A 26,590-nucleotide genomic window follows, 5' to 3' on the forward strand; every position below is an offset into this window, starting at 1 on the left:
TCAAAATTTCGGGTTCGGGTTCGGGTGGCAACTGGACTTATGTGGTCAGTTAACTCCCTTGCCTAAGGAAGTTGAATTGTGGTATGGACGTTTGATCCAATGAAACAATAAATTTGGTTTTGTCTGGTATTGAATCCGGTTTCAAGTGTACTTTATTAAAGTGTCCTGATTTAAACTGAGGAGTTATCGCTCGTTGCGTAAACAATATTGCCATGGTTGCTGGTGGGTTCATACAAATTTTATTTCTGAAAAAAGAAAGGAGAAAAATTCTGGTTGAGATGAGAAACATTTCGTTTATGATCAAATGATATATTGTGTCGAAGCGTTATTCGATGTATGATTAATCCTTTTCACGAACATTCTTATTACGATCTGTGCTAAACCGGAACTAATCTACCAAACATTCTGGCGGAGATGTTACAAAATGTTTTCAGATGCGGCATAAAGCAATATTCGTTAACTTATTCATCTGTAAATATAACAGTTTGGATTAACGAAGTTACGTTAATGAAACATTAATAACCAATTTACCTCTCCCCACCCATTTACCGGCACAATATTTTATAGATGGTGTTTGTTCGTTCGTTCGTTTGTTTGTAGCTTAACGCCGCAGTCACGGCAGCCTGTTAATATTCGAGTCTGGCTGAGGCAAACCAGTCGGACACCGTCTGGGTACGACAGCGAGAAAGTCAACAAGTCACTCGGCCTGACTATCCGACCTTTTTAGTGGCTTATTACCTATGCTAGTCGTGAGAGACCACTTAATGGATTGTGTGGTCAGGCGCAGTGACGTTGCTCATAATATCAATCCCTTAATTGTCTGATCTAGACTCGATAATTTATTTACAGACCGCCGTCATTTGGCTGGAATACTGCAGCGTTAAACAACAAAGAAACAAACAAAATAATTCTTCTCAATAACATGGCATAAGCAGCCAATATATATGTACAGCAGTGAAAACTCGTTTACTCGAACTTCGAGGTCTCGATATATCTTCCAAGACGAAGTAATCGAGTTATGATCTACGCTAGAACCTTTGATCTCTTATCTGAGGCCCGCTTGTTTCGAACAACTGATAACTCGACAAATAATCGATTCCCCCAGGAGTTCAAGTTAACAACGTTTCACTGTATTTATGGCAAAGTTATAGAGATTCATAAATATTAACTAACATATATTAATGATTTGTTATATTTATGATATTGTTACATATGGGACAAAGCAACTCCGTGCAGCACAAGTACTCGATGTTCTCAGGTTGTCAAGACTTGATTTCTGGACACAGAAGCTCAGTCGAGCCCATCCTCGGCAGTGAAGGCTATAATCCACTGTCCAACCTTATGGCAAGAGTGCGTTGTTTAGTGAAATGGTTGGAACTCTGGCTGAAACAGAAGGGATATATGGTTAAAAAATTGGTGTCAACTTTGACACGTAGGTACGTACAAATCGAAAACTGTACGTTTGTAGTCACATATGATCAATATTTATTTGATGTCGTACGGTAATGAGTGAACCATTGAGTGAACGGTGTTTCAGTCATATCTCGGTCTGTTAACTTAATATGGGAGGAAATCACTACATGTACGTAAAGTTGGATATAGACCTCACTACCAGCAGATCCTGTCGAGTAAGGGACGCAACTCTGTACGGCGTGATCCACACAGCCTACATCACGCACTCATTGCATGAATACAAAATACAATCATCTCACGGCTCAGTAGGTTCTGACCGTTTCTTGGTTGTCGCTGTATTCTATAAATTATATTTTTATATATGTTTCTATTTATTCATTTAATAGTTTTCAGGTTGTGTGCTGAATAAGATTTGTTTTGGGAAGTTCCTCTGTGGTCAACAATATATTCAGATTGGCCAGTTAGATTGTAGGCTATAAAACAGAGAAACTATTATTATTACTATTATCATGATTAGTAGTAGTAGAAGTTTGTTTGTTTGTTTGTTGGTTGTTTAACGCCGCACTCCGCAATATTCCAGCCATATGCCGGCGGTCTGTTAATAATCGAGTCTGGACCACACAATCCAGTGATTGACATTATGAGCATCGATCCACGCAATTGGGATACGATGACATGCATCAACCAAGTCAGGAAGCCTGACCACCCGATCCCGTTAGTCGCCTCTTACGACAAGCATAGTTTCCTTTTACGGCAAGCATGGATTGCTGAAGACCTATTCTACCCCGGAATATTGGGTCTAGTAGTAGTAGTAGTAGTAGTAGTAGTAGTAGTAGTAGTAGTACTGACCTGGTGGTCTCTGACTTGGTCCCGGTAGTCAGCAAGGAGAACACGCGGGGAATACCCCATTGTCACATTGCCACAAAACTGTCACGCACGTGATTGTTTGTTTCCATGGCAACTGACAACGTCGACAGCCCTATCCTCATCTTGAATGTACATCGTGTCATATCACATATCACAGTTTAAAAAACCTCCTCCCCCAAAACGAACGTACCGCTCCTCGCCCTAGCACATCTATATTTACACACCCGCCCCCTCCATCAACAAACTGTTATTGCTTTCCTTACACGTCTCAGGCATATCACAAGCAGCAGACGACTTCCGGTCGTCAGGAGAAAATGTCACTGGTTTTCATGTCTGTGAATTGAGATAGGAAAGGGCAAAACATTGAAAGCGCAGTTCCCATAATTCCCAGCATGTAGCTCCAGCCAATCAGACAGTGGCCTGAGTCGTAAGCGGAAGCTGTGTCTCCGCAGTAATGGCGGAAGTATGACGACCCAAATCCGAGTGGAAATATCAGCAGGCCTGCGATCATGATGAGTACTGAAATAGAAGAATGAGGAAATTAGAGGAAGAGTTTCGTATTATGTTGTCAACTGGATAACATGTCATGGTGGATGGAAAATGAAAAGATGTAGTAGTCGATTGTTACATGTTACAGTTATGTTAGTGTTACATTACAGACAGTCACTGAAACTCCCTCGTCGTCATGTCTGGTCCCGCCGTTGTTCCGGATCGTGTTACACACTTAGCTGAGTGGCTGTCACAAATCTATAGTAAAAGTGCTATTGTAAAGTACGAGGGTAACGTTGAAGCGAAACGCGATCTGGGATATCAAAGACAAACGTGTAGGTGTGGGTGTCGATTACGATGGCAGTGTGCATTGTCAGTATAGATTTGTATGTTGTGTGTGTGTGGTCATGGCGACAGTAGTATTACCATCAGTAATGAGATGAAAGCTGAGATGAAATGGGGTTAACGTCGCGTTCAAGATTATTCAGCCTATATTCATATAGCTCTGTGTGTGTGTGTACCTCTGTGTGTGTGTGTGTGTGTGTGTGTGTGTGCGCGCGCGCGCGCGCGTGTGCGTGTCAGTGATATGAAGCTGAAGATTTTGTGTGTGGATATGTACATGGTAGAAGGATCGCTGAAATAAATGACGAATTAGAGAGATAAAATTTGGTTCTTCGTAAATCCCAATAATATCCCACAAATATGTCCCTTATATCACATCAATATATTTCATTACAATCTCTCTAAATACCCCATTAATGTGTGTGTGTGTGTGTATTTGTGTGTGTGTGTGTGTGTGTGTGTGTCTGTGTGTGTGTGTGTGTGTGTGTGTGTGTGTGTGTGTGTGTGTGTGTGTGTGTGTGTGTGTGTGTGTGTGTGTGTGTGAATAATTTGGTTCAACATTGGTATACCAAAATAAATAACATTATTGGATACCCTGGATGGCCTAAATCTATTCCTTATGGACAAAACAAAACACAAATGTTCACATCCCTCTTCACAAAAAACATGAATGTGTCGAAGCACTGACCGGCAAAATATCCAGTCTCCAACAAAATCCCAGGCTAGCTGTGCCCCCCGCCACCCACAATGTTAAATGGTCATAAACGTCCTCTACCAACAGGATGACTCAACATTGCTATCATTGTATCAAAGAAATCCAGACAATGCCCGAGTTAAAGTAATCAACAGCAAAGTGATTCCATAAAGCGACTGTCCTAAATAGCATTTCATAATCGTCCTCAGTGACACACGGTATCACCAGCTTCCGTGTTTCTATAGATACCGGTCATAATGACAGTGATGAAGCACTGGAGCTATTGTATGGACATACAAGAAATTGTCACTCAATAGGCTGGTATTACTTTTCCATTTGGAAGATTACATCGCGCGTTACCGAACCAGCCAAAGTGATGCCATGATAGAGGCATAATACCCTTGCCGGTTTCACACCAACAAAAAAGGGCTTTGAGATTGTGGGGCTGTTGACTGAAGCTTTATTTACGAGGCCAAGACACCAGTAATCCTATGGATAAGCTTGGAAAATTGCCTTGTAAGAAAAATAAATACAATTAGGCAGTTTGACAAGACGCCATTACAAGGTACAGACGCGTTAAGGCTACACTTTGTCACGATCTTAACAAGCTTCCTGGATCTTTGATGTTCAGACCCGAGGCTATTGCTCCGAGGTGGCACTTTCACGGGCTCGGCAATGTCGTCAGAAAACTAATAGCTGACATCGGTGTCGTTTGACCTTTATTTGCATACAGACGAGAAATCACGAGATTTTGTCAAGCCCGCAGCCAATGAGGACAGCCCCGCGGCGAATGAGAGCACACCCGCGGCAAATTAACGTAGCCATGCGACCTAATTGGCGCGTGCAGTGCGCCATTATCACGCCGAGTGATTCTCATTACTGGACGAAGCTCCTATGGGTCTTTCATGTTACGGTAGCCAACTGGATAATTCTTGACTCGGGCAATCGCCTTCAACACTCTAATTTGTTAGCTTTGTAAGCAAACATGTCACTTCATTTTATCAGACAGTGGAGGACTACCTAACGCTAATAACGTCTAATCGGTGATTAACTCCCTTTGATCTCGCGTTGGTTGCGAGAAAAAGCGAGAATTAGACTGTCTGATTCAGGTTGGCAGTGGGATGAATAGAGACGGTAATGAAATCAAAAGGTCAACCGCCAGTCAAAATCTTGCATTAATGTACAACATCTTTGAGTATGTTCATCTGTAGCCCAAACACGGTCCATAGCACATACACATTCCATGTTAAGACTACTGGTTAATAATTCATATAATTCAGTTACAGGATGATTGCGTGTCAATTTGTAGCCGAGATTTCTGGGAATCGAGCGAGAAGGGTGCGCAACGATGTAGCAAAGCTGCAGTCAATAATGACAGCATTGTACTTCCTTGGCATGAGACCCACTGGGAGTATTGCGTGTAGTGGAGATTGGTCTCTAAAGGATTATACACTAGGATTATGGGTGCCTGGCGTATGATATCTGAGTAGATGGGCATTGAATGCAACAATCATCCAAGCAAGGTGTAGTATTAGTAAATAATTGGCAGCATTCTTCAGCATACAGACATGATTGAAAAACAGATTTGCGAATACACACTTAGAACCATTATCAAACACTCCCTTTGAGTAATAATTTCGTAAAAGGTTCAAACTGTATGGAACGAGTATTACACAATGTGAACAGGCTCCAACGACCAATGTACCATTTTAAACTGCTCGGCAAAAGATAGTATACACCCATGTTTGATGGTTGCTTGAAATAATGAGTGACTGAGTGAGTTGACGCCGCTTTTAACAGTATTCAAGTTATATCACGGCGTGTCAGCTTAATGTGGGAGGAAAGCCCGAAGTGATGCAGGTCTCAGACGTTTACCACTTCGGTGAAACCCAAGAGCACGGGTATGGTGCTGACAAACCTAGAAACATAATCGGGGTGGGCTTGAAATAAAGGAAACAAGACATTTCGATTTTATTCGATGGTGATATATTTGATGCGGGTATCATAGTCGTGTTTGGGATCCAAAGTCCGCAGTGTTTCGGCAACTGTCTTCAACCTAGTAGCGTTTTGATAACGTTTGTAAAAATTTGGTCATATCCCAATTTCAAGTTTATGTTTTATTACTCAGCTCGAAGTTTATATTCCAGGGAAAAGGAGGTGAGAATATACTAGATACAAATTAATCTTGCCTCAGCAGCAATAACAAAATGTTCACCGAACACCCTAGATGCCCTGAAAATATGTTTTGCGAGCATTTTACTTCGTACAGAACATGTCCCGTATTGGAAAATGTGAACTCTCCACTGTGGGAAGATATAGATCGCTTTGCAGAAGGGCACTCTCATAATATGTATTGGCTGAAATAAATCCATTGGAATAATTCGCAGAAAGATCCTATCATCATTGTTTATTTGTTATATTGAATGGCGTGATACAATTAGTATAGTGATCAGTAACAAGTGATGGGTTATGTTACGTTATACTTACAACTGTATTACAGTATAAACCTTTCTCAAATCATGGTGAGTTGAGGTGAAATGGGGTTTAACGTGGGGCTTCAAGTTATTGCACTTCCATAACGACCTGCGTGTGGCTGCTTGAACTAGTCTGGACTTATGCCGATTTGAAAGTGCTAGCCCATTTAGATACCATACCGCAGTTTTACATAATACCCCACTCAGACACAGCGTACGAGTCGACGAGTTCTTGATTTATTCCCTTAATGCCAAGCGCAAGGCACGGAAACAACAAATACCATCTTTTAACGTCGGGGATCGGAACGCCACCACCCGTCCGCTCTACGGACAGACGCTTTACCACCAGACCACGGAGGCGATCTATATCATGGTTAGAGTTATCGAGGCTATGAACCAATCCAGTAGACTTGATGTCACGATTCGATAAATATGCAAATGAGATAATCTGTCAGGAATACATATAATGAAATATATGCATTGATGCGATGCAATTTTGCATCAAAAAAACACTTTGCATAGTGTTGCCAAAATATTCAGATAGATGCTTTCTGTTGTTTGAGTGCTTATGTAAACAAACTTGGCTAGAAATTAATTGGCACTTTGTTATAAGTGGGGCAGTTCACTCAGATCATTGTATGCATGCGCCCCGTCGGGATTCCGGGTTAGAATTGGTCTTCAGCAAGATATGCTTGTCGTAAGAGGCGACTAGCGGAATCGGGTGCTCAGGCTCGCCTACTTGGTTGGTGCATGTCACCGTATCCCAGTTGCGTAGATCGATGCTCATGATGTCAATCACTGGATTGTCTGGCTGGACTTGATTATTTACAGACCGCCCACATATGGCTAGCTGAAATATCGTCGAGGGCGACGTGATGTAACAAACAAGCGCGCGCTCTCTACAAATATATATAGACGTAAAGTTGCACAATGTTTACCAGTTACCACTACTTTAATCCTATTGATATTTGAAATCATAAGGGCATACTAATTTACACATTTACTTGTTAAAGCATCTTATTTTACACTTTTAAGCAGAAAATGGAATAGTTAAACAATACACAAACCTCGAGTTTGTGATTACACGCAATTTACTTACATTTACATCATACAAATGTTTTTTTTCAGAGTTGATATAAGACTGAAAGTGTAGATAAGTGTTACATTTATCAAATAGCGACAAAGATGAAAACAACTTTTGACAATACATATCTTTAATAGTTTGCGATACAGAAGGATTGAATGCTCTGTCGTTTGAAAACAGACTGATCATTTCTGACATGACCACTGCTTGCCTTTAAAACAAAAGTAAATACAGCTAGGAATGCATGCAATGATCGCATTTGTCATTTATTCCCGATATGAACTTTGAACGTTTAGTTACATAGCAATTTCAGTAAAGATATCACGTCAAAAGCCTGTTTATGAATGGTTGTTATAAGTCTCAAATAAAAGAAATTTATTTTCTCGGTGCCTTGAATGTTCAATGTGCCCATTAATCCTTGACGTCACGATCAACGACGCGCGTCAATGCATAAAGTAGGTTCTAATCTTGCCCCTTTAAGATCTGTGTCAGTGAGACGTGTATAAGAATAATATTTCAGTTATATCATCTTAATGTGGCTGGTATCATAGTATCATAGTGATGCAAGTCTTAGACGTTTACCGCTTTGGTGAAACCTAAGAGCACGGGTATGGTGTTGACAAACGAATGATCACAATCAGAGCGAATATGGGATTCGAACCCATTATCCCAACTCTCCGAATAGCGGCGTCTTAGACTACTGGACCACCCGTGCCCCTATAACATTTGGACATAAGGTCACGGTGTTGTATGCGATAGCTTCCTCTCCTCCCTGGTCAAGTGACGAGTTACCTATACCATGAGATGCATGTAAGCACAGTCGATGGCTTCCCTCGATCATAATCCGAGGTTAAGAACAGCGCTTAGGTACACAGCCGATTGATTTCACCAGGGTACACATGTACTTAGTTTACAGCTCAAGAAGACACGTTCCATTTCAACTCAACTAAAGAATGGACAAGTCCATGTGATTTAAACCATCCTCTTCTTGATTTCCTATTGACATTTCACAATAATAAATAAGAATTAAAACAAAATACGAAAGTGATTTAGAAAAAAATCAAAGCAAAACCGTTCCTCAAATTCGTTTGATCGCGAGTGCAATAAAACAAAATGGCCAAACAGTTCTCTTCAAGTCCTGCATAATTCGCGGGCAGCCGCGTTTAAAACATAATATCAAGATATTCTGCAGCTTCGGACAAACAGAGGGAAATTGATCAACCAAGCTTTAATTTTCAATGCAAGATTGGAAGAGCCTAATATTGATAAATCTTTTGGTCAAATTTGAACAGTGTTTATTGTCGCTGAATGTGTACTGATCTGCTGAAAGGATTGCGGTGTTTTTTTTGCAAGAGTTAACGGCTGATTAAAGATTATTTAAAGAAACTTTTAAAATAAAAAAAATAGTTTCAATTGAAATTTAGAATATTTGGTTTCACGGGAGTAATCAGATATTTTTGGAGAGCTCTTGCCGTATAATTACTCTGCCTGTTTAAGTTAGCTCGAGTATTACTAACGAGATTTTGAATTTTAAAGAATGAGGCTGGTTGAAGGAAGGGATTGTGCTATTGTCAGTCGAGGTATTACATGTAATCAGTTTTGACGAATGATAATGTGAAGAGACATCGTTACTGTAGTCCTGTAGGGAGCCGGGCTAAACTACCACCAAACCGCGGCCATGTTTGCTGTACAATACATCTAAAATGATCCCCCGTGACCACTATGTCTCTCAACAGCAATTATGACGATGCGCGTCGATCGTTTTGACCATCCTTTTGATTTATTTTATTCAGTCTCTGTGAGATATTAATCATGAAAATGTAAAAAATTACAAAAAAATATATAATGAAGTTGCGATGCATATTTCGCCATTACTGGAAATTATCTCGCTTTCATTGATAACACAAATGCATTTTAATTTTTTCTAATTTACATTGCAAAAAGAATATTTTTGATTTTCACAAAAATATAAAAAGCCATATTTAAACTTATTTCTATTTCCGTATCGTATGGACTAAATGGCTGCAGTGTGTTTTCACATTTGTGTTTACCCATATCCATGACTCAGAAAATGATAAAATAATGAACATGTGTCATGATTGGGATGAATATTACGCAATATTATCTGAGATAATAATAAAAGCGCCCAAACTCTTTCCACATTCATAAGAAATCTTTACTAAAAGCAGAGACGATTCTACGAGGCCACATGAGCATGTGTTTGTGAATCCCTATCAAATAGTGATGATACCAGGTGTTCGCTCAAAGGTGAGCATATCCTGCCCCACCGTTGGCTTTCATAAAGCACGTGAAAATAAACTATCCGTGATTAATATTATCATAAGATCATAAAACACATCTCACTAACTTTGAGTAAGATTGTTATCTGAAGATAATTAATCTATTTATTGTAGACAATACATTATATGATTTTCAAAGCCATTTATGAACGCTTAATAATTTCTGTTGGATTGTGATAATTTTTATCCGTGTGATTAATTGTATTGCAATAATACTGAGATAGTCAAAAACTCAAGGAGCTGGGTTGGGCTGGTTTTAAAATATGTTTAAACATTTGAAGGACATTTCCAAATATGGCGCATCACACACAAAGATGATACCATATGTTCCCATGTTTTTAGGCGGAGGGTTGACTTGCCTTTGCATGAGTTTGTGACGGCTGCCAACGGTGGGGCAGGATACGCTCACCTTTTCGCGAAATTCTGGTGTTATGACTATCATTGTCATTCATCAGTGGTTTATAAACACATGCTCATGATACAGTCGGAATCCTGCAGTTGACTCCGGTTTTAGAAGAGATGCCTTATGACTTATGAAAGTATTTTGTCGCTAATAATTGAAAGGAATTGTGCCACACGAAACCGGAATAAAACCATATCCTCGACTGTGTGAGAGAGTGTTTATCGATGTGATGACACAGTGACCAGTGTGATCAGAATCGATTTTTTGAATATCGATCGGTTACGAAATTATAAGGTCATAGGAATGGCCACCCTTCTTTGATGTCCACTCGCTGAAGTCCACGCCCATCTCTGGCCAGCGTTTCGGTCGCTATTGTACGGTAACGGGCAGTACACCATACAAAGCGATACTCTCATTATCTCGAACTAAACTTACCATTAAGCCGATATAAAATTCTTACATTGACACCTCGCTTGTCTGGATCTTAGGATAAATCGATATGATGACGAGCTCGAGGTTTCACAATACTGTCAAAGACGAGTGGGCGTCTTTATGCTCACGATAGTATCTTTGTAATTAAACCTTTATGATGGCGTCACGCTATTGTTATTGCAGTTTATTCTGAGCCAGAAATTCACAGGTCATTTTGAACAAGCACTATAGACATTTTTTCCTAAAGTCAACGCAGGAGAACAACCAGTCGGGACCCGTGAAGATTCCGGGGTAGAATAGGTCTTCAGCAACCCATGCTTGCCGTAAAAGGTGACTATGCTTGTCGTAAAAGGCGACTAACGGGATTGGGTGGTCAGGCTCGCTGACTTGGTTGATGCATGTCATCGATCCCAATTGCGTGGATCGATGCTCATGATATTAATCACCTGATTGTCTGGTCCAGACTCGATTATTTACAGACCGCCGTCATATAGCTGGAATATTGCTGAGTGCGGCGTTAAACAACAAACCAACCAACAACCAGTAGGGTGAAAAATTATATAAATGGATCACTGAAAATCAATATGACACCAGGTGTTCTTGAAAAGGGGAAGCATGTCCTGCTCTACCAGTAGCATCAACTATTCACACAATTTCATAAGAAAGTATGTGTGTGTTGCCTGACGTTGCGCAGCAGTACTCCTGCACACGACGGCGGCATGTAAACAATCGACCAGACAAGCCAGTGATGGACCATCACCAACGCCCCCGTCGACCCAGGAGCAGGTATGATGGAAACATCCGCCCTTGGGGCTGCCTTTACTCTAGTGAAGCAGAGACCAGCATCAGTATCAGCATCCTCTGGGAACATGCAGCACCGGAGCAGGTCACGTCAACATCAGTGATGACACTAGGTGTCTGAGGCAACTGAAGGTCATTATGCAGACATTCTAGAGACAGTATACACCCTCTCTGGCATCACAAGGGTTAAGTCGGAGAAATCACTCGAATATGCTCATTCCGGAAGTAGTGAGTGAGTGAGTGAGTTTGGTTTAACGCCGCTTTTAACAGTATTCCAGTTATATCACGGCGTGTAAGCTAAATGTGGGAGGAAAGCCCGAAGTGATGCAGGTCTCAGACGTTTACCACTTCGGTGAAACCCACGAGCACGGGTATGGTGCTGACAAACCTAGAAACATAATCGGGGCGAACCGGGATTCGAAATCACAATCATAGGTTTCTGGCGTGCCCTAGGGACGCAACTCTGCACAGCGAATCGCGGCGCCTTAGACGACTTGGCCACCCGTGCCCCCTTCCGGAAGTAGAATCAACTCGGTTTTTCGGGGCTCGATGATTCTTCATCCCGAATCAAAGAGTGATTTCTCCATCACCTATACAGACCCGTGAAAAGCCGGGGTAGAATAGGTCTTCAGCAACCCAAGCTTGCCGTAAAAGGCGACTTAGCTCGTCGACTAACGGGATCGGGTGGTCAGGCTCGCTGACTTGGTTGAAGCTTGTCATCGATCCCAATTGCGTGGATCGATGCTCATGCGATCAATCACTGGATTGTCTGGTCCATACTCGATTATTTACAGACCGGCGTCACATAGCTGGAATATTGCTGAGTGCGGCGTAAAACAACAAACCAACCAACTATTACTTATACATACACAGTCTCATATCTACACTCCCCTAGAACAACGGAAAACTATACATATATTCTTACTGTTCACCCTGTAAAAGCTGAGGTAAGCTAGAGCAAGCCATACTGCTGGTATTAGGGATATAAACATGTGCAAAAAGACCCCTGAAAACTTAAATCCTCTAAGTAGCCTTTCGTTTCGTTTTACTTAAACTTTTTTCAACGTGAAAGAGAGCGTTCACTTTTAAAGTTTTTACATTAAGCGAAATTTGAAGGCACAAATGCTACTACTCATCATTAAGTGTGTTATAACAAAACCCATATCTGCCCGCTTTAAACCATTATGAATAATTTAGGCTCATGCGAAACGCAGGAAGTGAATACGGATTGCTTGTCTTTATGTAAAAAATCTCCTGAAAAATAAAAAACAGATTTTCTATTGACGACTGTCAATGAAGTCAAAGATAATCGCCTGGCAATATCTCTAGCGGAAATAATTCGACACAAATAATCCCGCAATTATTGAAATTTCAGAAGCAACACTAAAACTGACACAATCTTTTACGAAATTAAAACCATCGTATTTTTCAAAATGATAAATTCTTAAAATATCATAATTCTGCCGGTGGAGCAAAACTTTTTGAACTATTGATTACCAACATCAACCAAGAATTTTGCCCACAATTGACTATTTCAAGGAAATACGCCAAGTTTCAATTACTCCCTATATTGATGATTAGTGTTCAAAGTCGCGTGCTCACGTGCCATGGGATTCTGGACAAGATTTTGGTTTTAAGCCTGACATACTGTCATGCCGTTTTACTGCACGCCAAACTAATTCCAAGCCCCGAAAGGACTTACTCCCCCCATCGGACCTCCATAGAAAGCCGAATCGAATCAATTCGCGGCTTAATCGGTAGTAAATTTAATAAATGATTGCGTGACGCCCGCCATCATTGTTGGGCATTCCAAAAGGCAGGTCCGTTTGTTTCTTGCGTTTCGACAGTAAGGGGTTCTTTATCAACTTAATGGGCTATTACAGCTATTTTGTCCTCATCAGCTTCAAGTGTCGGATTTACCCGCAAAACTATACCGTACGAAGTCTAAAAATTATTTCCAGTTAATCTTTAATCTGTTTGTACTGGGAATGGAAACATAACGCAAGACTGTTTTTGAAATAGTGACGATAAAATATAAATTTTTTTAATCGGTGTTGTCATTTCCAACAGAAGAGATTTGGTTGACAATTGCGTTATTTGGTGTCCTCATTGGAAACGCAAGGGTTATTACTTTTCGCACGCAAAGACACTTTGTTTAAGTCAATGTCAACATCGGTTTCATATGTTGACATGATCACCTCTCTCCACATTGCAATAAGCGTACGGTACAAAGAATTTCTAAACCTATTAAAAATGAAGTTTATATGCAAAATAACTCAAGCGGCGTAAGAATAATCCCTCACTCGTTGAATTATGATATAATTTTATAACTTTACTTCACTTGTAATAAAAATGAAGACCGTTATCGCTTTACTCTCATTTGTCCTACTTTTCGATCAGATCATGAGGCAGTATATATCTGTCAAATATCCCGCCATTAAAACAAAGTGTCAGTTTTGAAGAGCGACATAATCTAATGATATTCTTCTCTATTGCATTAAAACACAGAATACATAACCGGAATTAATTATGTATTTATCCCGCCTCAGTGTATTTACTTTCCGTGAAATTGGAATATATTGGAAATAATACATATATTGTAACCATTATCATTGGGCCTATTTCAAAGAAATTTGTACATATTGATGGACCTCTTAGTCAAACCACAAGCATGGCAAGACGCGGTGATAAAAGATCGAGCGACCGCTTAAGATACTGTGTTTGTGCCAAAGGTGGGCATCCATTGACAATGTGTTGGACAGTCTCATTAAATTCATTGCATAATCTACATTTCATATTTACATCTTGATGCAAAAGGACTCTGCAGGGCTGCTGATCTTCTCAACACACTGCACATAGTCAATGAGTTTGGGCTGACTTGATATGGCACTTCACTTGGTTGACACTCATTTCTGTACCGTCCAGCAGTACAGAACCATCAACAAAATCAACACTGACATTGAGATTATGTCCCACATCCTTGGCTTGTTTACGAAAACTGTGGAATGCCTTGTTTTCATCATGGGTCTTGACATGCTTGACAAGATGATCATCAGACAAATATTCGTGTCCAAAAGTGTACAATACAATTCTATCACGAAGAGCCTCTACGTTAATCAAACCACGCCCTCCCATTATAACTGGTAAATATAAGCGATGGAGGGAAGAGGGTGATGGGATCTATTGTCTGACATGATTCTTCGTGTGAAGGTGTCAATACCCTGAACGTCTCGTTTCGTCCAATCAACAACACCAAAAGAATACTAAAGGACAAGTACAGCATAAGTATTTGTCCTTGACTTTATTGCGAGTTAGGCTCATCATCAGCTCAGGGCCCTTGCCCCCTCTACACGCAGCCCAGACAGCGAATGGGACTTCTCCCAGGAAGGGCTGCCTAGTCAAACCCACACATAACTATTCGGAGAATGTGAAGACTCCCCAACACTGCAACCTTCTGCATTACCCAGATTGTCAGAAGGGCTGTATTCCTGGCAGGAACAAAGGGTACTCTCCCAATGTCAGTCAACAGATTTGGAGGTACCAAACCTAAGGCACCGAGACCAATGGGGAGTCGGAAATCTTGGTACTTGGAATGCAAGCGTGACGTTTCGAAAGCGAGGTCTGCATATTTGTCATGTTTTTCCTGAATCACATTAGGACAGAAAATTCAATGATATAAATGATTTCATTGGCTTTATCAAAATGGACAAGATATGGTTTGTTGGCCTGGATTGGTCTGAGGCTGCATACGGGCCTATTCCAAAGAATTTTGTTTTTATTATTTTCCATGACGCCCTCTACATACTCTGGTTCGCACCATGGATGGACCTCTGTGTCAAAACCACAAGCACGGCGAAGACGGTGATAAAAGGATCGAGTCACGCCATTATGTCGAGTGGGAAGTTATCATCAGACAATTAGATGTGTGCAAAAGTGCACAATACAATTTGACCATGAAGAGCATCCACGTTAATCAAACCATGCCCTTGCATTTTAATTGGTAAATATTAGCGATTATTTTTATCATAACACTGGTAAATTCATATCATTAAAAGTACAGCACCAGTCATTTTCAAATTTCAGTTTTTCACTCAGATCACAGTTGAAATCCCCTGTAACATGTTCACATTGCTCGTGCTGCTCAGTGAGATCCGGACGTTTCTGCATGAAATCAGTAAGTGAATGCGACAACCGTGTCCACGACACTTTTGGAGGAACATCCACACAATGCAGAACTTGCCAGCAAAAAAGGAAATGTATTCAACATTGTGAGATGAGGTTACATCACATAGCAGGATGCTGTTCGTGACACACATACACAGCTATACCATGCGTAGTGTCTCCTGGATAGACTTGAGATCCTTGGAGGTCTCTTTCACTGTTATCATTGATGTGAGCTTCTGTGAAACACAAAACATGAACCACACCGACAAACTTATCATTCTTCACATCTTCGAAATGAGCACTGATGGATCGAACATTCAAGTGAGCCACCTTGAGTCCATCACCATGACTGTTCTCTACAGGGTGTGTCCAGGTGAACAGTCTTTCATTCCGCATTCTAGACATCTCATCCAATGTTGTTGTTTTTTTTCTACAATTTGTGTTCATTAAAACCTACAAGCTGTAAGTCTTTCCTTGATTTGACCCTACTGAGCATTGTATACACTTGACAAGGTTGGGCTTTAAATTTCAAGTCAAGTGGTATACATTTCAATAAGACAATTATGGTAGCGGTTCCAAGACAACCCTGCATGGATGTTTTTGTAGAATGTGTAAACGGTTCAGAGTTATGCTCTGGAAACGAATGCCACATGTATTTGAGCCTAAGTCCAGTTTCTTGCCATGGAAACATTCTGAAAACATCCCAAACTGTCAAAAGCATCAGTTCGCCACTAGACCTATCTATGTTTGGTGAAGAAATATTGTACGCTTTTCAAGATCTGCACAGTAAACGAGCACTACAGCAATTTTCAGTTCAAGTCAAACTTGTTGCTATGGAAACTCGAAAAATACTTTTTTTGAAAAAGAATCTATCAAATGCACCAGTTCAACACTGGACCTAACTATGTGCCAAGTTTGGTGAAGACATATTGTACGGTTTTCAAGTTCTGCTCCGGAAATGAGCACAACAGCAATTTTCAGTCCAAGTAAAAAGATGCTGCTGAAACTTAAAAATATGTTTTTCAAAAATCCCCATCTATCTATCTATAAGATAGTCGTTGGTATGGAAACTCGAAAAATAATTTTGTTAAAAGTCCCAAGCTATCTATGTGCCAAGTTTGGTTAAGATATCTCTAACGGTTTTTGAGTTCTGCCCCGGAAACGAAACTTGACGGACGGACGGACGGAAGGACATACGGACAGCACCCATTTTTATATCCCCCTTCCACTTCGTGGCGGGGGATAATAATGAGTGTGTAAGGTTTCATGCCACTTTTAGCAATATTCTATCATAATCACAGCGTGGGACACCAGAAATAGGCTTCTCACATTATACCCATGTGGGGAATCGAACCCGGTCCTTCGTTGTGACGAGCCAACGCTTTTACAACGAGGCTTTCCCGCCGGCCCTCACAGCGATAAACACTGCCAGGGTTCTCTTGGACATCTGCACAGGAACACCATGACATAATAATGCAACCTGCGGCTATTAATTGGAACGAACAAACGACTGCTGGCATGCTACTTGATTTATGGAATATTTAAACCGCTTGGATTGGCGTATTAATTAAGAGTAAAGTTAACTAAATTATCAAGCAGAAATCAAATTAGTTTGATATTATCATGCATATTTTCTTTCAATAATAATTTACCTCGGTGTACTTTGGGTTATTGATTTTAATATTTCTCCAATTAGTAACCATAGTTTTAATGCTGAATCCGTTACTCATGGATAGTCTTTCTAGGAATTATCAAGCTCTCAAGGTATTACATAAAACAGCGGTCAAATATACATATACTCTAGGTACTACATGAACCAGCGGCCCAATAAGCATTCGCTCTCGTATTACAAACACAACGGCCAAAACGCACCCTCCTTAGGTATTTCATATCACAGGGACCCAATAAACATCCTCTCTAGGTATTATACAACACAGCCATCCAATATTCATAATTATGTTCTAGGTATTACATATAACAAGCCCAATATACACCCTCTCTACGTATTATACAACACAGCCTTCCAATATTCATATGTTCTAGGTATTATATATGACAGGGGCCCAATATATACCCTCTCTAGGTAATTATACTACACAGCCATCCAATATTCCTATGTTCTAGGTATTACATATCACAGGGGCCCAATATACATCCTCTCTAGATATCATACAACGAAGCCATCCAATATTCATATGTTCTAGGTATTACATATCACAGGGGCCCAATATATACCCTCTCTAGATATCATACAACGAAGCCTTCCAATATTCATATATTCTAGGTATTATATATCACAGGGGCCCAATATACATCCTCTCTAGATATCATACAACACAGCCATCCAATATTCATATGCTCTAGGTATTACATATCACAGGGGCCCAATATACATCCTCTCTAGGTATTATACAACACAGCCATCCAATATTCATATGTTCAAGGTATAACATTTCACAGGGGCCCAATATACATCCTCTCTAGGTATTATACAACACAGCCATCCAATATTCATATGTTCTAGGTATAACATATCACAGGGGCCAAATATACATCCTCTCTAGGTATTATACAACACAGCCATCCAATATTCATATGTTCAAGGTATTACATATCACAGGGGCCCAATATACATCCTCTCTAGGTATTATACAACACAGCCATCCAATATTCATATGTTCTAGGTATTACATATCACAGGGGCCAAAAATGCACACACACTAGGTATTAACATTACATAGTTGCCCAATATTCATATGTTCTAGGTAATACATAACAGTGGCCAAATATCCATATGTTCTAGGTATTACATAACACAACCTCCCAACACACACCCTAAAGGAGGTATGGGAGTATGGTCGCTATTGCGGAAATAGATGTTTCTCAATAGCCGACACTCCAGGATCGATATTCATTACCAAACTATACACTGTCGGTGTTGTTTTATTTTGCCCTTCAACGAAACCCACAAGGGAAATGAGAAATATTATTGTGTTCTCTCAAACTGAGCTGCAACAATGTATATTCACAGAGGAACAGGGACCGTACAGCTACACAGGATGTGGAGACAAGATTGATTGGCAAAAGCAGGATCAAAGTACATTGGTCCTCATGTTGTATGTTTAGATTCGGTCTTGATTTTCCCTGACAAATTCTTTCATCCTCCTTCTCAAAGGTTCTAAACACTGACCCCGTTGTCAAACTGCGACCAATCCTTCCTAGCCGATACACCCATCAACCCGACTTGCTATTGGTTGACGTCATGTGGCGTTTAAAAGAGTTTCAACTTGTCAATCCGAATCCAATTTGTTGAATTTTGTTTTTCTAAAATGTTTATCCCAACTATCAATACGTTTATCGCCACAAGGTTGTAACACTATCATCTAGCTGTGACAATGATTTATTGTTACTGTAATCTGAATGATTTAAAATGTGTTTCTTGGAAATAAACCCGAAGCCAACAGTGAAATAAATGTCATGGACACTCGTCAAGAGAAAGAAAAATAGTGGTGGTTTATTTCACCTTAAGAACGAAAGTATGTAAAGAACGGATATCATTTGTGAGAACACTTAATAAAACTCTTAAATTGTTTCACAAATTGAAAACGTGTCTGCTAATCAATTCTCGTCGTTATCATACGCCCACAGCAGATAATAACCGTTGTGTTATTGGAAAAATAATACAATACAAGCCTTTTTCAAATTAACTTTCCTACCTCATTTTGAAGCCATATTTCTCATGTTACAAAACTATATTGATATTTCGTTGATTATTATGAATTTGATTTTTCAAATTATCTATATAGATGTACATGGATCTTCATGATTGTTAAAATCGACATGAACAATTTAGTGTTTCAAGGAATATGACGTAAGCACGTGCATCACGAACATTCTTTGCTATTATTGCGGGATGAATATTCCCTGCTGCACGTGCTCCACGAACATTCCCTGCTGCACGTGCATCACGAACTTTACCTGCTACTGTTTGTACGTATCCCACAATTCGGGTCATGGACTTCTGATAGTCACGTGGAAGACATGTGACGCACACGGACACGAACGCACTGAGGCTGATAAGTCCACACCCTCCACCGTAGAGAACACACGAAGCCTGCCACGCCCTTACTGGTACCCGGCCCATGCTGAAAGTTCCGCCATAGAAGCGACATACCTCACGCGACTTGGCGTACCTGGTGTCGCCGAAACAGTAACTGATCATGCCGAAAGCGTGGCTGAAGTCGTGGTGAAGTAGCCAGAAAGGTTGTAGAAAACTGAACGTGCACGTCCCCGCCACAAGGACTGAGAGTAAAACCCATATGAGGAGAATTGGTGAAGGCATCCTGTTGAGTTAAAGAATCCTGCCGACTATAATATAGCTGAGAGCAGTCAGGTGTCTGCCAAGCTGTAGTTATGATGGCACCGTTCATAAAGACATCCAATTCATCATGGTCAATGGGCCACTTATACCATTCTGGCGGAAGGATATCAACGTCACAGACCTTTTCACTACCGATAACGTTACATGTAGCAACGCTTCCGCTGGCAAAATAACGTCGCCGATTTCGGAAATGACGTCACAATTTGAGCGTTAAATTGGCAGTCTGTGTATCGATTCAATAGTTAATCTGTACTTTATTTCCTTCTCGTGAATATGGCATGACCTATGATTTGTTAGCTCCAGTATATTCTTTCGACTTGAGCACAGTTGCCTGTGGTAATAATAGTCCTTACGCACGGCAATACTCCAGAAGTGAATTGGACGCTTGACAAACAACTCTTAAACGTCAGTGAGTCCACGAAATCCCGATTGTATCATGTAATAAAACCAGATCCTCCTCCCTCAGTGGTGTATAAAAGTCGTACGAAGTAAATGCGATGTTACAGAAGGCTCTACTTGGGATCCGGAATGATATATGTCCCACGGAAACAGAGCTGAGTGAAGTTCTGGCAATTAGGTCTATACGAGGCTAAATGCTTAGTGTGAACAGAATAAATCACCAGTGAATGAGCAGGGATATGACCTTTCTCTCCACATACGCCGCCAAGTGGGGCACTATTTGCGGAAGGACGTCGTAATTACTGCCAAACTTGACCTCTGAACTCTGAAAGGTTCGATGGCGCAGTAATATCGATCCGGGTCCTGTTATAATAACGATGTACTCACTGTGACATTCTAACTGTTTTCCAGCTCACGGGGCGGGTTAATAACTCCCACAGTTAATGATGATAGCCTCGGAGGGAAGCCTGAAATATTGGGCTCGCAAAATGTTTTCTCACATAACAAATCAAATAGTTTCTCTGCATGGGTGAGCGATTTACGCTTTTAGATGAGCTGGGAAGAGATTGTTTTCTGAGATTACTGGCGTTGTCTGTGATAAGTTGCAATTCTTCCCCTCGCCTCCTGACTGCCGTCCCCGAGTCCCCTGAGATGGAGGTAATGTCGTTGCGAATGCTGTCGTTAACGCCACCGATATCACTGTTAGAGATGAGCAAAGAAGAGGAATCACACTGCGCAAGCTTAAATGATAGTTTCCAATTGCACACACGGCAAGTTTTATCACCAAGCCTTTCTATCACCTTCGCATCCTCAACTTTAATACTTGTTCTCTCGTCAATAGCAGTCTAAATACTGCTCATAGGGGCATTTCTACAAGGTTCTTGACAAGTTAAAAAGCTCTTTAATGTCAATGCTGGTCATTAAAAGGATATGAACTTCGAGTGGTTTTAATGATCACCGTCTAAAGGCTTCAGCTTGCATGTACCTCCCGATGCTGCTGGCGGGCAGATAATGTTGTAGTGCTCTTCACAGACAATAAAAATGTAATAGTTATTAATATTTCAACGATCACATGTCAGCAGGGAGTTTTCAGGATCGGTCGTTTGTGTCATATCCTTCTCCAGAACGTCAAGCATTCATTAGGTGTTAAATGAGTCAATAAATCAGGCGTTAAGTAATTCAATGAACATCGATGGAAATCCTTTTTAGAAGGAATTTCAAAGTTCACACTGACATGAGGTCAATTGAGACATGTCATTCACAAAGGGTACATGGTAGGAATCGGATCACAGAATCACATACATCTGTATCATGATCTCTAAAAGTCTGGTACTCGATGATCAGATGCAAGGTTGAGCAATATAAAATAATGTGAATCGGGTCTGCAATCACATATATCGGTCCACAGGGTGATCTCTGAATGCCAGGGTACAGGATGCTCCTGGGCAGGGCAATTCTAAAACACCATCTCCAGTGTAAGCATTACATCACGATGTTATAGTCTCCAAATCTTCGGTACAAGCATCTCTCTGTATAAAACACTTGTTTTTCAGTTTTTCTGTTTTTCAACAGCAGACTTGTTTTTTTTCCAGTTTTTCTGTTTTTCAACACCAAAACGTCCAAACGTACCCGTCCCTCCGACGTAACAATTCCAATCTGAACAATAGTCGTGCCTACTTCCAAAGATGTTCAAACATGACACAGACACATGTTACATACATTGCCTCACCATGGAAATCACTTCGATAACACACTTTTCAGCCGAATCTACTTCAAATGACTGTCGAGACTCTAACATGCACAGACCAAAAAGGTTTTAAACCAATGCTTGTCTAGCCGGATATAAATAATGAACCAGATTGTGAAAAGTTCTCAAAAGACGTCGATGTCCTCGCCCTCTTCTCACGAAAGGGTATTAATCACTTTACTGGGCTGGTCAATAACTCAGGCTACCAGCGGTAGTTGCTTTGTTACTTCTTAAATGCTGTGGAAAAAACTGTTGATGTCCTTCTGGTATATTACTTAAGCTGGTATTTAGTCCAGGGCGGACGGGTCGATAACTCTCAGTACTCCAGAAGGGGAAGTTCGATCTCCTTCTGCACTGCCACTGTATTGCTGTGAATGGAAACAAACACTTCTTATGTAGTAATGTGTTTCTCTCTCTCACTCTCGTTGTTCCTTGTGTCTGGCGCTGGGTTAAGATTCCTCAGCTTTTGTTCAGTTGGGATGAATGGAAGTGTGCATACGATCTGACCTTTCACGCAGTCTCGGAGTAATTAAATTAACTTTCCTACTGAACAGTAAAATGTCAATTTATCCTTTGACATTGTACTTCATCCCTCAAGTTCAGTAACGGCATTTAGAACGCATTTTCTCCAGAGACCTTTTTCTATGAAAATATAAATGCCAGCCTTACACTTGTTCCTGTTTTTAACTGGGTATTAATGTTCAAGAGAATCAGGATGACATTAGGATGCAACACATCTTCATAAGTCACAAAACAGTCGTGGCACATCTGTTCCTGAGGATTATGAGGCAGCCTCAGATGTTGACCGACGATGACCAAAGGCCTTCAAGATCTTACCCTGGGCAAACATCGGGCACGAGGCACGACTTGGGTCAATACACATCGGCAAAACACGGAGATTGACTGGGAAAGAAGTTGGAACCGTCCCAGAATCACGTCAGGCTGTTCAGAAACTCGGTATACTGTCTCAGGCTTTCTTTGAGTCACAATGTAGGAACTACTTCCATCAATGTTTCTAATGATGGTACTACTCAGGACTTGGTTGAGGCTTTCATTTAACGTTCAAGTACTTCCAAACAGATGTGGGCTTCACAGGTGTTTGTTTCGATGTGACCTGTCAGAAATAGAGACCGTTTTGAGAGGTGAACCGTCACATAGATTTGTTTCAAACACAGTGAAGTGTTATAGGACCAACTGTTTCTTATTCACCTCTAGGGACCGCCTCTCAGGTGAGTGATCACGACCTCGATGCGGTAACAGGCTGACCTCACACAGTTTAAAAGTTCAGAGTTTAGTCCTTCAGTGAAGCATTCTGTTAGAAGGTCTGTGAAGCACTCTGTGAGGCATTCTGTTTGAAAGCCTGTGAAGCATTCTATGAAGCAGCCTGTTCTAACATGTATCGTTGATCGTCGAGTGAGTCAAAATACATCCCATGAATTACCTCTGTCATCGATCCTGCAGCAGATCAACTCTCACAAACTTTCCACTTGTAGCCTGCCTGTTCTGGGTGCCGAATCTACATCACTGCTCCTTTCAAGATGAGGTACACGTGACAGGTATGGATGTTACTGGTGTACCACCGCCAACTTTCCACGTGTACGTAACAACGAACCACACGGCTAATCAAGGTATCAGACAGTTGTAAGTACATCAGACTTGAAATGGTTGACGTTTGATGCCAATCACCACAACCGTTAGTCTTCTGCCTGTCTGTGAGTGGCCTCTGTCGACGATGTCGGTGTAATGACGCGTGATGTAGTCACGGGGCGGCGTCTCCCCTTGCCCCCAGCAATCATTACTCCGGGACGAAACTCTCTTTTACAATCAATACCACTGAAGCATCGAGTCTTCATATGCCAGGCCCGGGACGATATTTAGCCGGCTTCAAACAAACAGATTGTGCCCCTGGCGTTCGATTTTTGCTGATAAATGTAGTTACCAATTCCTCTGTCAAAGACTCGCACCTTAGGACCCCCTGTCGGCAGGAATATGACAACATTAATTGCAATTCCTTCTCGAACGCCGTAGGAGTTTCTGTGTACTGACAAGTGTGTTAACAGACGCGACTTTCCGAGACGTTACGAGAGTAACAGTACGAGGCATTGGTCTCTTGAATATCTGCCAATAACTTCATACAGTGCGTTTTTTAACAAAATGAAATACATTCCCGTTGCCATAAACCAAATAAGTATTTTTTACGTCCACACTTTAATATCTCTTGGTAAAAACACTGTTCTACCTGCTGATATTAAATTTCGCTCGTAGAGACCATTGCGGCAAGGACTCTGAAATACTGAACGCCCTTTCAACGGAATTCCTTCCCAAATGATGCGTCAAATTGTGTTGATGCACATACCAATATTTCCCCTCATTATTTATACCCTTAACGTATCCCTCATCTGTGCAACATAACACCGTTAGTCGGGACCACTTTAATATGGAAACCTCGCTTTTCCGGATAGTAACTGTCAGGAAAGTATTTAATTTATATATACAACGACTTTATCCGTATCCATAATACGTTAAGCCGGACATTTGATAAACCGGACAATTTCATGGAAACTTACGTCAGGATTAACGGTGTTTCCATTTCCGAAGTCATGCCCGGACAATGTTGAACAAGGATGACTTGGTTTTTCAATTAGTATATTATTTGCTAATCCACACCCAAACCTGTATTATTTAAAGATAAGGAACAGATAGCAAATCGATCAGTTGATCCAGAAAAACTGTATCTAGTGGACGTGTTAAATGATCCGAAGTGGCACTATGAAAAGCCAATTTACTGCTTTTTGCAAAAAACGTGCACACTCACTTGCACACGTTAAGACAATCAATGAGAACGTAATCTAATCAGGGAGTACCTTGAGCCACTTTGGCTAAGAGCTTTTTCAGTCCTGGTTAAAAAAAATTCTGTACCAAAGCACCAGCATCGAAAAACAATATCTTAACATAGTCCGGCTCTGGTACAATCATTCATGCATATTTAATAATTGACATTCCCTGAAAAGCAGAGTGAATTCTTCCTTTCATGGCGTCATGCCTATGTCGGTTACGAGACATGCCTACTTCGGACATAATTGATTTGGGACGTTTTAAGCCTGAATACCCCTTAGCGTGGGGTCAGGTCTTCACCAAAACAGCTGTAATAGAAGTCTTAAACAATTTCAGCTCTAAATGTTTATAATGGTTCATAAACATGCAGGAGTTTTACAATAAACGGTGTTATTGATTCCAAATCGATTCTACTAAAGCCTGACACTTTTATGATTGATTAATTATGAACCTAAATTATAACGTTTAAACTATTCGATTTTCTACCTTAGGCGTAGCTATTCAGAATTCTGATAAATCAGTTTTCAAAGCTCATTTTCAGAATAGAAATCCTTGAAATAGAACCACTTGTTATCCTTTTGGCTTATAATTTAAGCTAAGGAGCGACGGTGCTCCTGAATTTTGTTCCTATTTCTAGCTTCAGTCTAGACGCTGAAATTGTCTCTCTAAGTAAGTAGTTATTTATAAATTGAACTGTATCATAAACGTCAATTAGCATAGAGGTATTTGTTGGAATGGTTGGGTTATAAGATGCTGGGTCGAAACCCTCTTTAAGATGAGAAGCGTTAATTAAAACAAACGCGGTATGAAGGGACGACATGATTGACGTCCTGGTATCGCCCTCCATACGATAGACTGTCTGTATAAATGTCAGCCGATAGCGACACTTAGAAGACAGAGTAAGTAAACATAGGAAACGAATAGCTCGAGTTCCAAGTCTTCCCAATGATTTCCGTTCAGGTTGAAAACCGACGGCCAATTGTATATCGGGGAGACGTTCCGCCATCAATCGTCCCGCAATCTCTATCGCCATCGGCTGAAGAGTTCTCTCAGGGGAGATAACTATGCGCCACTTTTTATCTCTTGCATACCACTGCAAATCGATGCGACGATATGTCAGCTATTTAATTGAATTTAAGTTTTTGTCGCCGACTTGAAGAAAAGCAGACCCATTTGCAGGGATTATTTCTGTTTTTGTTGGTTCGGCGACTGCTTTCACAACATTTTCAACACGTTGCAGAGTGATTTAGTAAAAGGAGAATATTTTTTTCTTTACATTCTTCATCGATTAGCAATATAACTACAGTATAACCTACGATCTCGTTCGCGCAGACCTTATCTCTCCAATCGGGCACATTCTCGGATGAAGAAGTGACACAAGGGCCTCATTTCAGAACAGTTGGAAGAACGAGCTTCGGAACAATGTGGGAAAGACGTGGGTTTGACACCGTGAAACTGTTTTGTTACAGTTTCGTCAGATTTGGCAGAGATAATTTCAAATTTCGCATTTAAAGTTGTTATCCAGGACGCAATTTCGTCATGTCGATATATACTGACTGAAAGAAGTAACGGAACATACAGAAATAGTGTTGAATAATATTTACTTTTATTTTTTAGTATTACTGCATTGTCAATTATCAAGGGTATTTTATCTCGACTGTATGATTGTAATTACTCTGGATCTAATCGCTACCATAGCTTCTTGTTGATCCCGAGTCGAGTAACTTGATACTAAACCAGCCGTAAAATCAAATTACACTAACGT

The 26,590-nt window shown here is 40.7% G+C and overlaps 1 protein-coding gene across 6 annotated transcripts in view; it reads right to left on the reverse strand.

Annotated features, from left to right (window-relative positions):
* Positions 1–273: 273 nt before the first annotated feature.
* Positions 274–26,590, reverse strand: part of LOC124134945 (LHFPL tetraspan subfamily member 2a protein-like) — a 128,842-nt gene continuing 102,525 nt past the window's right edge. For 4 of the 6 annotated variants that reach the window (XM_048396051.1, XM_046500063.2, XM_046500060.2 and 1 more), the window contains exons 3-4: positions 2,263–2,799; positions 274–1,383 (exon numbers count right to left, since the gene is read on the reverse strand). In XM_048396051.1, the coding sequence (XP_048252008.1) occupies positions 2,585–2,799 (215 nt within the window). In that variant the 3' untranslated portion in view covers positions 274–1,383; positions 2,263–2,584. Of the gene's footprint in view, positions 1,384–2,262; positions 2,800–19,441; positions 24,007–26,590 lie in introns of those variants that run through there. The other 2 variants (XM_046500064.2, XM_048396052.1) reach the window with 2 other exon arrangements.

Source organism: Haliotis rufescens, unplaced genomic scaffold (assembly GCF_023055435.1).
Source record: "Haliotis rufescens isolate VD_foot unplaced genomic scaffold, xgHalRufe1.0.p SCAF_15, whole genome shotgun sequence".
Lineage (NCBI taxonomy): Eukaryota > Metazoa > Mollusca > Gastropoda > Lepetellida > Haliotidae > Haliotis > Haliotis rufescens.